This window comes from Melampsora larici-populina, assembly GCF_000204055.1.
Source record: "Melampsora larici-populina 98AG31 unplaced genomic scaffold MELLAscaffold_29, whole genome shotgun sequence".
NCBI lineage: Eukaryota > Fungi > Basidiomycota > Pucciniomycetes > Pucciniales > Melampsoraceae > Melampsora > Melampsora laricis-populina.
Genome location: NW_006768793.1, coordinates 256,896 through 275,037, shown reverse-complemented (window position 1 = coordinate 275,037; position 18,142 = coordinate 256,896). Strand labels below are relative to the sequence as shown.

At 42.7% G+C, this 18,142-nt stretch overlaps 3 protein-coding genes across 3 annotated transcripts; 2 read left to right on the top strand and 1 right to left on the bottom strand.

Annotated features, from left to right (window-relative positions):
* Positions 1–469: 469 nt before the first annotated feature.
* On the top strand, positions 470–1,410 carry MELLADRAFT_88752 (uncharacterized protein; the record flags this gene model as incomplete). The annotated part of the gene is made up of 6 exons (XM_007412271.1): positions 470–574; positions 633–694; positions 786–862; positions 948–1,010; positions 1,129–1,243; positions 1,386–1,410. The coding sequence occupies 6 exons, from the start codon at positions 470–472 to the stop codon at positions 1,408–1,410; spliced, it is 447 nt and encodes a 148-aa protein (XP_007412333.1).
* Positions 1,411–1,857: 447 nt separating this feature from the next.
* MELLADRAFT_72353 (uncharacterized protein) lies at positions 1,858–3,487 on the top strand (the record flags this gene model as incomplete). The annotated part of the gene is made up of 8 exons (XM_007412272.1): positions 1,858–1,926; positions 1,984–2,184; positions 2,261–2,320; positions 2,391–2,425; positions 2,492–2,856; positions 2,966–2,997; positions 3,110–3,257; positions 3,358–3,487. The coding sequence occupies 5 exons, from the start codon at positions 1,864–1,866 to the stop codon at positions 2,658–2,660; spliced, it is 528 nt and encodes a 175-aa protein (XP_007412334.1).
* Positions 3,488–12,764: 9,277 nt separating this feature from the next.
* Positions 12,765–15,685, bottom strand: MELLADRAFT_78308 (uncharacterized protein; the record flags this gene model as incomplete). Its single annotated transcript, XM_007412124.1, has 3 exons — positions 12,765–13,693; positions 13,784–13,987; positions 14,103–15,685. The coding sequence occupies 3 exons, from the start codon at positions 15,294–15,296 to the stop codon at positions 12,989–12,991; spliced, it is 2,103 nt and encodes a 700-aa protein (XP_007412186.1).
* Positions 15,686–18,142: the final 2,457 nt, after the last annotated feature.

The following is an 18,142-nucleotide window of genomic DNA, read 5'->3' as shown; positions in this document are numbered from 1 at the left end:
ATCTTGATTTATTCGGCATCCATCCAGACATCCGCGGTTAATTGATATTTTGCACATCTGTGTTGTTTATCGCGATCGGGATCAGAAATGGAGCTCAAGCAGGCGGAAGCGTTGACAGCAAGCAATTCAACCTCAGGCCGCTTCATCGGCCATTTCCGCGCTTTTTCTACCATATTGAAAACCGCGGATAAAATGGCTTCGCATATGCGGATTGAAGTGATGGACCTCTTGTTCAGTGATTTGACCGTGCGAATGGTCCAAGCAAATGCTCAGTTCATCAACGCTGGCTCAAGAACTTGCCCATTTGAAAGAAATTTATCGAAGTGATGAAAGTGATGAAAGTTATGCTGCCAGGTTCTGCCTCAAATTATCTCGATATTATATTCAACTCTGACTTCTCTAAAGGCTTCCTTGATAATTCATCAACTCATACCCGTCTCATCACCGTCCTTGTCAATCATTCAACAAGATGTCATCAGAATTGCGAATGGACATAATTGACTTTGCAATTCACCTCCCTTCGAATGTAAACCCATACATCGCCTTGGCTGACCATCTAACCAACGTGGAAAAGGTACTGGTTTCTTGATTTGTCAGGATTATCGAAACTTGCTGATCCTTCTATGTATCAGGTCACAGGGCTACCAGTCTGGGCCATCGCCGTACAGAGCTTTACAATTTTTTCGTATGTTGGGTGAGGTTGATGTAACATTCAGATCTCAAGGGGGCCAAAGAGATCACCCGCTCAAATTTGTCATCTCTGTGATCTTGAACGTTACAACCAGCGTGCTACTAGGGGCTATATGGCTCTTACGCGCGAGGTTTTTGACGAAAAATTTTAAATTTGTGTCAATATCAAATCGTGAGTGTTGAAAATCGTGACGTAAGAATTGGTCTATCACTTGTACTGACTCTATCGTTTGTTGGCGCCTTAAATGTGATGATAGTTGGGCTGATTGAGATCGACCTGGTGAACACATTAGCTCTTTTAGGTGTCGCATATGCTTCAGGTCAGTATCACTTTCTCGTCAATAAGGAGAACAAAAAACTCTATTTCGCTTGCCCACTTCCTTTGATTTTTCTAGTCAGTGTTGCTTACCGCTCGTCAATTTCAAACTATGTATACAGTATCGATTCCGGACCTCATCTATTGGCAACTGGTCCACACGGGGAGATGTAGGGTCTATGGCGCCGGAATCTTGGTTATGGGCGGTAAATTCGTCCTCCTTTTGCACATGGCATTGTGAGTGATACTTATGAAAGTATAGATCATCAATCCAGAGTAAACTGATTGCGCTGTGCCTGTTAGGTGTAAGTCATCAACTCACTCGTACGTACCCATAAAGAGAAGCCCTGATATTCGTCAGACCTACCCATATATGCAGCTTTTCTGTGGGCATGCGCATGTAATCGGGCCACAGCTTCTTACAGTCAGACATGGATGCACCCGAACGGAAGGGACAAAGGCTTGAAACCATTACTGAGATGCTTTATGAATGGCTGCTATGTGACAGGCGTCCTTCTGACATACAGTCAGTAGCGTGTGGCTTCATGATCTAGATAGATAGGTGGACCTTGATGTTTGAATGCTCATGTTCAATTTTCTCAAATAATCAGTCGTTATCGCATACCTTTGCAGCGGCGTGAGTATCGAATACACTGCGGTTGACTCGATCTTGCACAACGTTATCGATGAGCTCTACGCCAGATCATCTGATTACTATTCTCCACAATACAATTATTTGGACCCCTTGAAAGTCCTGTCCCGGGCAGATCCTGCGGTATCTCATTTTGTACGCGATATTCTTTGCATTCCGCAAAAAACCGTGGAACAATTTTTGATTCTTCCTCGCGCAGCGGAAAATGCTCCAATTTCACCAAATGGCTAGTACCTTTTATGTGTCTGCGATCTTTTTCCTTTGCATTGTACGTTCTTGAATGACCCTGCGGTCCAAGGATGATAACTGACTGTTGTTTTGGAAGATCTATCTTCCATTGTGCGCGTTCGCCCTAGGAAATGGCTCGTCTTCTTCCCTCGTGGATCAATGTAGAAACGCGGATGCAGATCAAATCGTATTGAACAAACATGCAGAGACTGTCAAGGCGCGAAAAAAGCTGATCTTGTTTCAAGCATTTCTGGTTGCCACTGGCACATTGGCACATGCTCCCAATCTCTTAGCTCAAGTCAGTGCGCTGTACCAACGTATCACTGATTATTTGGCAAAATGGCTGAGCTTATACTGTTATAAATCTCCTTCAGCTAAGATTCAAGTCTGAGAAAGTGTTTGTGGATACGGATTGGTGGCTTCTCACTCTCATCGTGAGTACATTATATCCGTGTTGCTCGTTTTATTTCATACCACCTCTCTGAAAGTTCTGGGAATGCGCAGGGTCTCCATCTTCCCTCTTCCATCTGGTGCAATGGGTTGGTCGTTGATGACAATAGATCTATACATATACTGAAAGCTGATTGTATCTGGATTCCATAAAGGCTGTTGATATTTCTCAACCTAAATTTAGATCCACAAGCTTCAAGGAACAATCGGCAGCCATTTCCAAAAATTCAGAGGCTCCTACCAACTTTCAGCATTCTTCGTCTGAATTCCTTAAATCGAAGTGAAGGGAATAAACATTCAGAAAATATGGTGAATTCTCACTGAATGCTAGTGACTAACTCGGTTCTTAACCTGTGAGAGTTCAGTTAGTGGTAGGAAGTTGTGATAGTTGTGATATGCCTCAGTGATCAGTATGTGTTTAATAAGGATGGTCTGTGACACGTGGAAAAGTTTCGATTTGTAAATATTAGAGAACAATTTCACTTGGAAACTAAAGTGGCACCGCATGATTCTGAAATCAGTGAGTGTTCGATAAATTTTGTTTGAACAGGAATTTCAAGAAGAAGCTTCAGATTAAGATTACAGTTCATTGATTTTGCATCGAGTTATTGATACACTTGATACTGCAGCACTTCGTTGTAAGCCTGAAGTCTATAAACATGTGGGTAGATACCTAAACATGTTTCCAGCAGAAAGTTTTGATCACACATTTTATGAGAGCTATACTTTGCTTTTTTGAAGGTCTCATAGCTAATTTTTGTAAATTTCCACAGGATGGTTCAAGATCCTTGGTCGGTTATGGCTGCAGCTAGATCAATGAGTCCAACTATTTATTTTGTTCATCAAGTCACGCGGAAATCGAGATTGAGTGGAAGATGATTTTGATAAACCTCTTGAAACAGAAGCGCTGGGACAGCGCAGGTGAGAAACAAGAGGCTCTCAAATGGATAGGAACAACATTATGATCTTACTATCTTTTGTTTCTTATTGATGTTTATCTTTTTTTTCTCATTATGTTTAGGTTGGTTTTCCCAGGTTTGCACTGCTGTGTTGGAGAAGAGTGCTTTCACTTATGGAATTTCTGACCAGAAATCACATTCTGTAAATTCTTTAATGCAAAAATGAAACGGATGGCAATATTTGGCGCCTGGATTTTGAGGTCCAACACCTGGTTGTCGGATAGTTAGATTTTCACAGCCCAATTTGAAAGTAAACCGGGCTTAAAAGCGGGCTGCATGCGTATTTTCTCACAAATTTTGCATTTGCGTAAGAATCATCATGTTGTGGACCTCTTTTGTGGTACATCTTGGTATAATTAGGTTAGAGCATCTCCAATGCGGACCTGTTCTGTAAACCAAATACAGACCCAAAAAAAGATTGCTGGAAAAATTATGACAGCTGTATTTCATTTTCAGGTTCATTGCATCCAATGTGCACATGCAGTATAAGTTTTTGGGTCGTTTTGAGCTGCCCAAGTTGCCAAACTCTCACCCAATTGAGCCACCAAATAGCCATGGATTGGTTGGACAATGAGAAGATAGGACACATCTGGTGACTTTATCACCACATGCGCCAAATGCCTGTCCAATACTGGGACAATACAGCTTGCTCTAAAAATTCAGTTGGTACTCCATACAACACCGGAACCGCTACGAAACGCTCCAGATTCTGGGCACCCTAGAGAGCGGTGGCACAGGCTCCGAAATGAACCGCTGCGCACTCAATCGCTATTTTTTTAAAATAAAATCCTCAGGCGATATCGTAGTGCAGTAAGCGCTACAATATCGCTATATATCGCGCTATGGGGCCAGAATCAAGATATTGAAAAAATCAATTGCGCTTTTCAAAAAATCAATTGCACTTTAGATGTATGTGACAGTGCACTATCAAGAATCAAGAAGCCAAAGGAAAACAAAAAAGAGAAATGAAAACAAGTTTTTTTTGATTTTTATGAAGCGACCTTTTGACATATAAAGAAATAGAAATTTGAGATACCATTTGAATTTGTATCGATTTTGAAGTGTATAAAGTGTTTGAGATAAGACTATCGATTTTTTTTCTTGCTGTTTCATTTTTTTTTTCTATTTTGTCTATATAGCCTTGAAGTACCTTAGCAGCTTCTGCAAAAACTCCCTCAGGGATTATCCCCTCCTTTAGCCAAGCTTGGGAACCAACTAAACACTCCATGGTCTTAGGCAACATGCTGCCTTGAGAAGGTGAACAGACGTCGGCAGCGGCCGAAAACGTGCGCTCACATGCGCAAGACGTAGCTGATACTGCTAGATATTCGCGAGCAAGGTTGGCAAGAGTAGGGTAACGGTGTTTGTGTTCCTGTAAGTAAATCAAAGATTAAGTCAGCGGGAATGATAGAAAGAGTAGACAGAAGAAAGACAAACCTTCCACCATTCAAGGGGGGTTTGATCTTTTCTAATTTTATCATGACCCTTCAAATAATCTTCAAGCTCCGTAGAAGTCTTGTTTGTGTTGACATCGGATTGTCCAAATATATCATATTCATCAGGCTCCTCAGTATCGTTGTCGTTTTTGGCGGTTGGGGTTGGCTCGCGGACAGCAGTTTCTTGCACAAGTTTATCAAAAGCATTCTTAATCAATCGGTTAGCTTCAGCATCATGTTTGGGATAATAAATGGTAAAGAACTTTGTTCGAAAGCGCGGGTTGAGGACCATGGCAAGGACAATTGCTTCAGAATCGGCGGCTTCATCTCGATACTCGTCAAGCCACTTGATCATGACAGAAATCGCATTGTCTAGACTAGGAAGGGAGTAACATTCTTCTTGATGGGCTTTAAGCTCGGTGATAACTCTGTTGTATTCAGCGAGGAGAACACAACCAGTTGGGGTGTCACCCTCAACTCTGGCTGTTGCATTGACAAAGGTCTAAAAGATGCAGTATATTAGTTGAGAAGTAAATGAAAGTTGATAAGTAAGAATACCAATTTGAAAAAACATTGTCTCACCTTTAACACCTTATTAACCAACTCAACAGCTTCCCATTCGTCGTCTGGTGAGAATTGTGACTCCTTTGAAGAAGCGTGCCCTGCGATCGGCCGCGATCATTGAGTTGATGATCTGTAAGACGAATTATCAGTCGTGTTTTACAAGGCCTCTTGAGCATACGTCCTTTGTATCCCATACGGGCGGCGCGGGTCTTGAAGTCATTGTGACGTGCGGCACTACTAGCTATCTGTCCAGAAATCGCATCTACCTATATATGAGATTGGAGAGAATAGGAATGATTTGTATCAATATTCCTGGTGGGATTATTGAGATAGAGAGAAAAAGTGATGAAAGGAAGAAACTGACCTTTTTGAGGGCTTGTGCAACTATATCTTCCTTGTCACAAGCAATCCCTCCAAATACTTCACCTACTAGATCCTCAACTTCATCTTCGTCATCGAGACCATCGGCCTCATCTGGAAGATTGGCTTCATCCCCTTCGTCCAATTCCTCACCGTACTCAATCGGATCCTCACCGTCATTAACCTTGATTCCAGGAACAGGGAGAGTGGCACCGTGGGGGATAGATGGTTTTGTACGACCAACTGTTTGACCAATGGCCTTGAGACCATGACCAACAACAAGATTGAGTTTATGAGCGTAGCATCGGACATGATGACTCGAGCTATCCCAATCTGCCGGATCTTCAGCGTCTGAAAACATTGAGTCGAGTGTGGCTGCCATTGTTCGATTATTGCCTCCACTATCAGTGGTCTGGGCTACCATGTAAGTATGGTATAATTAGAATAAAATGTGGAAAGAGGTATCGAGATGAAATGTGAAAATAAGTTTCGAGATGAAAAAGATAAAAATGAATTAGAAAAAAGATGAAAGAGAAGTGCCACTTATCTTTTTGTGAAGGTTGTGTTTGATCAAGAATTTACCAATGGGTTGAGCAAGAAGAACCCCGAAGTGGCGCCAACTTACCATCTTGAGAGTAAGATGTGTAGATTTGTATTGCCAGTTATTGTCGACGTAATTGGCTGAGGCTCCAAAGAATGCATATCGATTTCCTTTTGTCGTCCAAACGTCGTGAATCAAACAAAATCGACCCTTGTTTTCCTGTAATGAGACAAAGAAAACATGATCAGACAAATATTTCGAAATTGGACTAGGGAGAGGTAGAATGTTACTTACTTGCAATCCAGTAATGGCTTTCTTATGCAATTCAGAAAACAGATTGACTGATTGCTGGGAAGCCCATGTCTTAGATCGGACTGTGGCACTTCGATTAACCAAGTGAAAAGCCGCACACAAGGTAACGTCTTCAAACCAAGCCCAAGGGAGGGCTTGTCAAACGATCCACATGACAAGTATCATGTTTAGTAAATCAACGCTGAATTTTGGTCCACTTACAAAAGAATCCAAAGTGTTGGTTTGTTCCTTTTTCTCAGCCTCGAGTTTCTCAGTGTAGGTGGGTGGTAGATCGAGACCAGCGGCGATTGCTTGGTGTCGCTCCTTGCAGGAAGGTCAAAATTCGTTGCCATCACGATGGCCCCATAGTGCAAAGTACGTGGTTGGTTGCTTAAGGTATGTATTCAAACACCATCGGCATTTGTATGACCGACCCTAGGTAAGAAAGAAGTGTCAGGCACGAGGATCGATATAACTAAACTATAGAATCAGATCACAATCTTACCTTAGGAGGGAAAAAATAAAGAAGCATCTTCTTCACAGCAAGACTTTGAACCTTGTTATATCCGACTTCCTTGTTAGGCTCGACAATCTCGATGTCTGATCCTTGTGACAGGTCCACTTCGTCAGGGACCTCATAGGGCTAGATCAATCGAATCATTAGTATTAAACTTATGAACTAAGTTACTAAACCAAGTCTTACCTCCAGATTAGACTTCTTGACTGGTCGAGCTGTGCCGTCAGAAGTGCTTGGTGATGGTGATCTAGCATGTTTGCTAGTTGATGAGCAAGGCTAAAAATAAGGTAAGTTAAGTCAGTCTTGGTTTCATGATTGTAGAATCAAGGAAATGAATGATCTGACCTTTCCTTGTGCGTTCGGTTTCACTTTTGCTTTTTCTGGTCCGTTGGCCCAAGTTTTCTTTTTGATGACGGCCGGAGGGCGTGGTGAAGCACGCCGACCAGCAAGTGGTCCAGCTGCAGTTGATTCATCCTCAGTAGCGTCTTCGGTAGCTGACGAGACAGACAAGGTGAGAGAAGCACACGAGTCTTTGGGTGGGATCACAAAGCCTGCCTGTGTACGAGAGGGGCTACGTGGGCGAAGAGTTCGGGTGCTTTTACCTGGAACAGAGAGATGGTTTTGAGTCGAACTTTGAGATTGAGAATCAGAGACCATGATTGATCAGTGAATGGAGACAGATGTTTGATAGAAAAGGAAAACTGAAAAAAGAGAGCTTTCGAAGTTTCAAAAGACACATACCTTTTAAATCTTCGAAAGCTTTGAACGGCGGTGAACCACAAGTCGGCCACCAACCAGCTCCCATAAGGAAGGTAGAGCCATGCATTGGCGTCCATCGATTGATACGGAATGGTAAGGTGATTGTACAGTTGGTATGGTGTTTCTTGATTGAGTGGGAATGTTGAGAGGTGGAGACTCGAGTCAAGTGGCAGAGGGGAAATCAACTACATACAGATGGGTGAAAGGGTTTTCAACCCCAGCCTACCTGTATGTTTTGCTCCGATATATATCGGAGCAACAACCCCAGGCCCGGGTTTTGCAGCAGTGGCTGCAATATGGGAAACTCTGGCCCTGGGTGTCGCTGCGGATCCTCCGCTATGTAATCCAAAGGATGTAGCGGAGGTTTTTATCGCTTCGAAACCGCTCCGAAACCGCCATATATTTCGGAGCGGTTCCGGTATTGCTCCATATTTGGAGTACTGACCGTGTGAAACCTGTTTTGCTGGAAATTGAGGCTCACACGCATGGTGAGCTGTTACCTTTCCAGCCCGCGCGGGATGCTTGTTTTGTGACCTAGACCTGCAAACGTAAAATATACCTTATGTGTATGTCAGAAACGTTACGTTTGCAGGTCTGCGTTGGAGATGCTCTTAGTCATATACAATATGTAAAAGTCAAGTGACATTAGATTTCATTTCAATACCATTTATACAACTTTATAAACAAGCGTGATGAGTAAATGAATGTAATATGAGAGGATATGATTATAACGAGAGCAGAGAGAGATCAACACAAACAGTCTCTATTTGTCAGTCTTGAGTAGTTTGGCCCAGGTATGCAAATGACATTGATACTTACCAATCCAACTGGGTATCATAATAGTCTTGAGCATTGATGTGTTTCGGTGTCTACCAAAGACATCAGGTGAAGGCAGAACAGACAGGTCTCTGGCCTCCAAAGCAAAAAAATGATTGTGATTGACAAACACAAATACAATTGGGATGTGCGTGTTTGGTGTGGTGTGATAAGGGAAAAAGGTGTTGCAGGTTTCTTGGTGTGGGTCCAACAATATAGTTAGACAATCATAAGCACTTGCTATTATAAACCCTGTATATGGCATCCATAACCAGTAACGGTCAGAGAATTTGACTGTGTGGTGATCAAGTCGAATGAGTAAATCTTGGACTATCTTGGAAGCCACTGATTTAGTGCTCGAAGTCTTGATGGGACAGGTGAGAGTCGTAGACACCGCCAACATAGATGCCTCGGATTTTTCAATCCGAGGCATCATCGGATGGAAACCCTTGGACAGATCTTGTCCAAGGATTTGATCTGAGGTATTTTTTGGCGCTAAAGGATACCTTGGATCAAAACCTTGGAAAGATTCTGTCCAAGGATTTGAGTCCGATGATACCTCGGATTGAAAAATCCAAGGCATCTTTGTTGGCTGTGAGATATAAGCAATTTGTGATCTTGAGCATGTGAAGTAAGCTTGGCAAGTAACTTCTGTCAAACATTTGGATACAAAATTTCAGAAAAAGTACCGATACTATGTGCAATAGCATAGTATCCACAACTCCCTGGAGCAGGCAGGTTGAAAGTTGACATGATGTATGGTACAATGAAGGCAGGAAGCTGTCTCAATATCCACTGATCTTGTTTTGAGTTAAGAACACTTTTCCCAACAGTTTTCCCAACTAACGTGTTCAAATTGACTTGGCTGTCTTTGACTTTGCTGTCTTCTATACCTCCATCATCAGTCTAGAAAACTGCATTCGCATAAACTTGGCTAGCCTCAAGCGTAATTATGACTTTGGTATCACTCTTTGGAAGGTCCAGATCTTCAGCAATGAGCAACATGGCCACTTCGGGCACCAGCACACGGCGGAGGACGTATTTGGGTGGAAAAGTTGCGGCTTTGTCGGCATTCAGTGGATTGATGGACAATTTGGACAAGAACATTCTTGTCAATGTGTTGCTGATAACCACAAATCCTCTTTGGCCATAGCTGAGAAGTAACAGAATGTTATCAGTCAATCAGATAACAACTGTGAAAGTAACCAGCACTCACTAGCCAGGGGTCTCAACCTCAAAACCCTTGAACTTGCCAGCAAAACTGACATGTACCGTCCCTGTTTTTTCCACTTAAGTCTGGCATCCTCTAGAAAAGACAAAGAAGTTTGATTGTTCACAATTTGCATGAGATAATCCCTGTGCTTCTGAATGAGCCTATTGGACCCAAGAATTAGTACTAGTTTTAGATAAGACCCAGCACGATGAACTTACTGCTCTAGAATCCCAAAGTCAATTTCAGTGGGCCACCCTTTGCGTATTCCAGATGGTATCATGTCTTGTTCCACACAATGTAGGTCACAAAAATCTGCGGTTTGTTGAAACTATAGTAGTACTGATCAGCAACTCTGATGATAACTTCTTCAACCACGACATGACTTACAGGTAATGACATTGCATTGGGCATAGCAAACAGAGTATATTTCAAAGTCAGAAGTTTGTTGGAAGGGTCTGAAGGAAAAGGCAGTTCACAATATGGACACAAATCATCATTGTTGATGTCATCATCTTCCTGTGCATCCAACATACTGGAATCTGAATGCGAGTCATGATCTGATTGCTTTGAAGTAAAAAATTCATGGCATCCAATTGGATGAGACCAAACAGCCCAAAATTGAGTTGGTACAGCCCGGTGATGCCCGGTAATAAAGAAACGGGCAGTTGCATGATGTATAGCCCAGTTTTGCTGTGAGCTGCGGTGAAATTTGGTCTGGGCAGGTCTGGGTATGCGGAGAATTGGTGGGTAAAGCCCCAAAAAACACCGGGTGTTGGGTTCTTTAAACCGGGCGCCAAATAGTGCCGTCCAAATGAAACATGCACCACCAGATAGACATCTTAACTGTTGCAGAATGTGATGTCTCATCAGAAATTTTATAAGTGAACACACCCTAAAATGTAGCAGGCAGATTTGTTGCATACCGGAATAGTGTTCTTAGCCATTTACGGTACCTACAAGGATCACCACTGCTCTAAGTTCATAATGTTAGGAAGGCTTTTTGTAAGATTACTGAAATGAAAAGGACTTCAGCTTGTCTTTCACATGAACAGGATCTTCAAAGGAAACCAATGTCTTTTTACTTGGCCAGGTTCATGATATACAAAAGTTTAAGAAGATGAATGAAAAAGGAAAAGAAAGTAAAAGTTAGAAATGACAAAATGAAAAGGAAGATAAAGTGAAATTTAGAGAAGACAATAAAAAGCAAGAAAAAGTTGGAACTAGAAACCAGGTGAGATGAAACAGCATACCTTATGTACTGTATCTGTAGGCTCATTTTTCTTCTTCACAGGAGCTGAACAATGTTGAGACAAATTCAAAGAGTTACAAGAGTTTGTGATTTTTTGTACCATTGCCAGCATTGCCATTGATGCATTTGTGAACCCGTTTCTTCAGATGGGGTTGAACCAAACAAGACAATAAAACAGCAATCAAAGCTGCTCCTGATTGGTTGTCCTGGTCTCCAGGAACTTTGGGGTCACCATTTGGGACTTGGAGAGTATTTCAGGAATCTGGCTATTGACGTATGAAGCCAGGTCAAGGGCATACTTGGCTATGTACACAAAGGGTTCAAGCTGATGATGTGGGAGGTAAAGCAAGCAAACTAAAATCAAGCTGAAGGCAGTTTGGGTGTAGTTTCTGTTGATGGATGAAGGCATAATAAAATTTAAATCTACAAGATGATAGAGATGATCTATAAGGTGTAGAAAGATAAGATTGTAACAAATTATGCTTGAGCAAACAGAAAGGGATAAAAGAATGATCAAAAAATGGGAGCAAGAAATGGATGGGGACTCACCTTGAGGCCATTCTAACAACCAAACAGTCAAATGTTCTGCTCTACCAGGAAACAAAAGCAGGGTTTGTGCTCCAGGGTGGCTGATTCAAGCTCAAGGGGGGTGGAATTGGAAGGGTGAGGTGGTTTGAGATGGTGATCATATTTGTATGGTCTGGTGAGCTGGAATTGCTAATACACTTCTGGGGGTTTGTGTGTTTTTCTACTTGGTAGGGTGTTCTAAAGAAGGTTTGAGAGATAGGTACCAGAAAACAGCCCCTACATGAGTTTTTAAAGATGTAGGCACTGTTTTTGGGTTGAAAGTGTGACCTTTTTGGAAATCTAGTATCTAGTCTCCAAGCCACATGTACATCCTTAGCTGGACAGAGGATTGATGCATGTAGCAAAGATGCTGGTAGAAAAGCCAGTTGACTTCATGTAGGCAATGGCCATACTTTACACTGTGCCTCTCTGGCTGGATTTACTACCGGTGTATCTGATGTCTAGCTGAAGTTCATTTGAAGCTTTATTGAAAATACTTTGAAATTTGCTTGAAATCCTCTTGAAGTTGGTAGTAGTGTGTGGCCTGCTGACTAGTAGCTGGGGGCTTTAATTGGACTCAAATTCTTGGACAGACTCTTTCCAAGGATTTGATTCAAGGTATTTTTGGTGAAAAACATTACCTTGGATCTAAACCTTGGACAAGATATGTCCAAGGATCTACATCAGATGATGCCTTGGATTCCACAAACCAAGATGTTCTTGGTGCTGAGAGAGTCATCTAAAAGCATGACTTCTGAGTTCCCACAGAAATTTGTCACAGGCTTTAGCCATAGCTCTAAGAGAGGTTTAATCTTTCCACAGAATTACAAACACTGCAATCCAATCTTCAGCAACTATAACCAAAGTGAGAAACTGGCACCAAGAGAGCACTGTATAATCCCATGAGGTGTAATTCTGTGGAAGCTCAAAAGTCATATTTTCAGATGACTACCCTTTGTAGAGGCATTCCAGGGTCCAGGACATATACTGATTGGTAAATGTGACACTGGTGCCACTGCCAGGTGGGATATCAAAAAAAGGTTCTACATTGCTACTGTCAAAGGCTTATGAATTCTTTTAAGCGTAGAGGCTCCTGTCATTAGCACTTTGGAGGATTGACAAAAGGACTGGTATTTATCTCGGGTCTAATGAAGGACATCAAATCATACAATATGTTATTACTTTTCCTCAGCTGGCTCCGACCAGAAAATTGAGCTGATTCAAAAATTAGTGCACCGCTTTGCACAACCCATCAACGCACAACTTATATCAAAGGTTAAAGACCGTCCTTGTGTACAAGCCTATGATTACTTTTTGACAATCTCCTCACACTAGAGACCCAGAACGACATGAAAATTTACGCACACCTATCATGAAAGTTCAAAGACCATCCTTGAGCACAAGTAGCCCGTTCGACATTTGGGCCACACTCTTGATAATTTTGAATACCATGACCTTATTACGATCTTCTTTCAATCTTAATTTGAAGTGTGATAAGAGTTCTTTAGTCGAGATTGGTCGATTTCTTAATAAGTTGATCACTTCTTGTTCGGTCATCAAACCTACTCCTTGATCAGGTAAAGGTGAACCAGGCGTAGAGTTGATACCAGGGTTAGGTCGCTTCTCTTTACCACCTACCCCACCTGGGTGTTTTCGCTTGAGTCCAGAAGAAGCACCAACACCTGAGGTGGGTGTTGAAGGCTTAGTAGAGGCTTGAACAGGAGAAGCTGTCCGACTGAGGGTAGATTTCCCACCTGCGCTAAGTGGCTGAGGACTATTGGCACGTGAGAGTGGTTTGGCCATGTTACTAGTTCCGACAGTTGGATGTGGCGAGATAGCACGAGATTGAGTACCAAGGCTAGGAGTTCCAGAACGGGAGGGTGGTCGACTTTGTGTTTTGTCAATCTTGAGATTGGTCGGTTTCTGGGGTACAAGCTTGCTAGGATTGCGCTGGCTAGATGTGGGGTTATTGGAGCTCGGACCAGGCGTACCTGCGCGAGATGAAGGTACTGTTTTAGAATCTGTGGGGCTTGGAACCGCTGGTGCTGGGGGAGGTATGACCTCTTCGAAATCAGACTCATCCTCCTTGTGGGGTTCAAAGCGATACAAGCGCATCAGCATATCATTTAAAAGAGACATGAATATTTACAGAGTACGTAAATGAATGAAGCTCACCTCTGAAGCGTAGGGATTCTTGACCTCATCATCACTCTCGTAAAATTCATTGTCCGTTTTACGCATCAATAATTTCTTGACCGCCTTGCCTTCCTTTGTTAAATCTTCTTTGTCATCGTCTTCCTTGTCCAAGTCCATGTCTTGCCTCGTACGTTCTTCATCTCCCGCACGACCGGCAGCCAACATTTCTTTTTTCATACGTTCCTGAATGAACATAGATCAATGATATCCAGTTCAATATAATGAAAGAATGGAAAAAATAGTAAAGATCAAGGTTGAGGACATCATCCGGAATTCGACAAAGATGTTTGTCACGAACCTCCAATTCTTTCAATTCATCTTCCTCCATGGCTTCGTCATTCAAGTTACCTGCTCCCTCTTCGTCATCTGCAAAGTCTTCATTGAAGTCAAACTCGTCAAAGTCACCCTCTTGTCCCAGGTGAGGTTTCTCGTCTTCATCTTCATCGTTCCTTCGTGAGTTTGCACCATGAACAGCCGTAAAGTTTCCTCGGCGGCCATTGACATGCGAAATGACTTCGACCTGCGGTCTAGTTGATTGGGGTCCGAAGGAGAGTTTCGAGTCGTCCAAAATAGAAGGTTTAACGCTGCCCTCACGTTTCACAGGATGACTAGCCGGAGAAGGACCACTAGGGCCAGCGGCACCACGACGGCGCATAAACCATCGTCCCACGTCCTCCTTTGTTGTAGGTTTTTGCATCTTCTCGTACGCAGCTTCAGCTTCATCCGCACCCAACGTGTCATAGTTTGGACGCTGAGTAAATCGATAGAACCGATGACAGGGTAGTACTTGAAAGTATTCACCGGCTTCATTCAATCTGAATACGACATAATTGGGTGCATCGTTAGGAGAAGCCCTAGTTAACGCGCTACTGGCATTCTCGCTAGACCCGGCAGCAGCACCAGCAGATTCGTACCGCCCAATCCAACGCTCAGATCCGGTCATTGCACCGTCTTCCAATAGCCAAGACTGATACTCTTCTTTTCTTAACATACGAGCGGTTTGATCGGCAGCGATGAAGACTTGTTTGGTTTTCTTTTTGAATGCTGTAGCTTTTACTCGTGGTTGAGATCCAGATCCAGGAGCAATCAAAGTATCGTCTCGTCCATTCTTATTTGTTATTCCTTCCTTTGTATCATTTGTCGAATTAAGTTCATTCATTCCAACATTATCTTCATCTTTGATTTCGCCTTTCAATTTGATTTCTTGTTCCTTTCGTTTCTCCTCTTCAGCTTTCTTTCTTATCATCCAAGGATCCTTACGATTCAGCTTCACCGGACCAACAAATGTATCAAAATTGACAACTTTTTTTGAGGAGGGTGCAAATTTCAATATGTTGTTCTTGACATTAGGATCGAAAGCGGAAACCAAGCGATAGTCTGTGTATGTAGGAGCAGCTTTGGGTGGTGATTTAGGGTCAGTATCCATCGGAGCTGGACCTGTAGAGGCAGAAGGTCGTTGAGAAGTTGATTGGTTTCGTGGCTGGTTGCTCATTCTGAATGATCAGTAGAGCCAGCGTCAGTTCTTGATGAGGTTTATTGCTAAATAAGGAAACCCTTCTAGTCAATTAGGTATGTGTGTATGATAGTTATCGATGGTGATGTTTGGAAATTAGATTGAGGAAGTAAGGGGGAAAAAGTATTATAAGAGCGAATGATGTCAGACGTTTGTTCATGACCAATTTGGGTTTTGAGACAACGGCCTCACTTCGCTATAAGCATTTTCTTTTCTATGGCTTTAGAAAGGGTGGTCATCAAGTCTCACCACATCCATCCTCATCCATTCCTGCTCTTTCTTCATTTTAGAAAACACTGTCTATCATGGCAGGGGAGGTACAAATTAAAATCATCACACCTGTGATGCCCAAAGTGCGCGCCCTCAAATTTAATGGCCAAGAAAGAAAACCATTTGAAAGATGAGAATATCTTGAGTCAAGACTTGAAAAATGCATTGAATTCAATCTTGACTCCCTGTTGATTGTGATGCAAGAACTAAGCCTAAGAAAACAGTCTTCAGTATTCAAGATTGAAGATACAGTGGTTCCAACAATGGTTGATTATTTTTTTATAAAATATCTCTCCCTTGCAAAACTGATAGTTTTGGTTTTGTCAAATTTTTTCTTTTCACAAAGTCAAGTGATATGGAAGGAAGAGGATCCACAATTAAGGACCAGGTGAACTGAGTTCTTACACGTTGTTGGTAGGTCTTTCACTTTAAGAGTACTTTTTGACTCTGAGATTGGCAAGGATCAGCGTAAACATGATGCTGGAGTTGGTGGTTAGGTCCAGCTTGGGACTTGGTTAAGTTTGGATATCACCTCACAAAGTTCATGCCAGCAAGCAAAGTCAAAATGGAGTGTGATTTAAATCACTCTCAAATGGGGAAAATCCTGAATATTAGACAGGCACAATATCAAATAGTAAGGAGATTTGAACATCTAGAAATTCACCCTTATGTCTTTTTACTATGCAATGAGAGGCATCCGGACTCAGGTCTTGAGGAATCTCAACCCTGTGCCAGCAACGCAACGCGCCGCAGCACACGCGTTTTTTGATGCGTTGCTCCGCAACACGCAACACCAACAAGCAGCAGATGCTGCGTTGCGGGAAGTACCGCAACGACAAAAGTCAAGGCTAGGCTGCGCGGCGCCTCAACAGTTGCGCAACGCAACAGGCGCAACAGCGCCAAAAAAACGTCAATTTGTAAGTTTTTGGGGACAGCAACGCAACAAATGTTGTTGCGGCCCAAAAAAAACACTAATCTGAGCGATCTTGTTACGCTGCGGGTCAGGCCGCAACCTGAAAATTGATTCTACGGTGTGGTGCGGTCAGAAAAACCGCAACGCAACCGCAGCTAATGCGCCGACCCGGTCCCAACCCGATAAATTTGAGTTGGACCGGGGCCGACCCCCCCTTAAGGCCGGGTCGGCCCGGTCCGGTAGCCCTAACTAGGTGAGACTCGCTTGAAAACCCAAAAAAGCGCTATGCGCTCTTTTGATATAGAGATTTACTCCAAAATCAATTGAACCCAGAAGATCATACACCCACGTACGCGCTGACAATGCCGCCAAAACGCCCTCGGCAATCTCCATGCCCTTCTTCCACGATCATCCTTTCGGACTCCGAAGAACTTTCCCAATCAACAACTTCTACCACGTCGAAATCGGTCAAACTAACCCAGAATCAAAAATCCTGGGTTTGGAAATATTTCAAGACCGAATCTCGTCAAGGTGTTGCTAGATACGTCTGCCAGGCTGCAAAACCTGCCGGTAGTAATCGGATCTGTGGCGCCGTGATGACTCCCGATCGAACTCAGAGTACGAAGTCTTTATCTCGTCATCTTGACCGTTTTCACAATATCACTTCTACGGTTGAACCCCAACAAGGTGCAATCAAATCCTTCCTTCAAACTGGGACAATTCAAAAGGTATGTTTGTTTCATTTCCTCGTGTTTCTATACTTTTATCTTTCATCTCTATTCTTTTATCTTTTATCTTTTTCGTTTTCTTTCTCATATCTTGATTTTTTTCTCTTTTCTATGCTTTCTATCCACAATTCTTCATTTTTTTGGTCTTTCAGCTTCCCACTCTGTCTCGCGATTCTCTCAAGTATCAACTGGTGAAACTTATCACCAACGGCGAAATGCCGGCCGCCGTTGTCGATCGCCAAGAATTCAAAGATCTTCTTCGTATCTGTAATCCGGACGTTGGGCCTCTTCTTGTTGGTTCCGATTGTGTGTTGGAAGCGGTTAAAACTCAGTTTCGAGTGTGTCGTGTTCTTCTCAAGGACGTATTGGCCAACTCTCTTGCTATCAACTTGACCTGTGACGAGTGGTCCTCATCAAACAATGTTCCAATTCTTGGAATTACTGCTCATTGGATCGATGAAAAATTCAGATTACAAGAAGTCATTTTAGCTATGCAGGAGATCGAAGGTCCAAAGACTGGTATCAATCTTGCAAAGTACTTTATCGAGTGTCTTCAGAAATTCAATATCGAATCGAAAGTTTATTGTGTCACCGCTGACAACGCATCAACCAACGGAGCAATGGCACGAGAAATAGCTAATGAACTTGAACACTTTCAAAAAGAAACCAATTTGCTTGGTTGTGTTGCTCATGTTATAAACTTGGTTGCTCGAGCTGGTATATCTGTATTTTCAAAGAACTTGGGCGAAACTACTTCGGTCAACTTATCTGATATACTTGAAGAAGATTCCTTCAATCAAATCAATGCACCTGGAGCCATCAGTCGTCTCATGGGATTCATCACTGCCATCATGAAGACCCCAAAGCGCAAGAGAGCTTTCGAAAAACTTGTTGAAGCCGAACTTGGTCGTTCT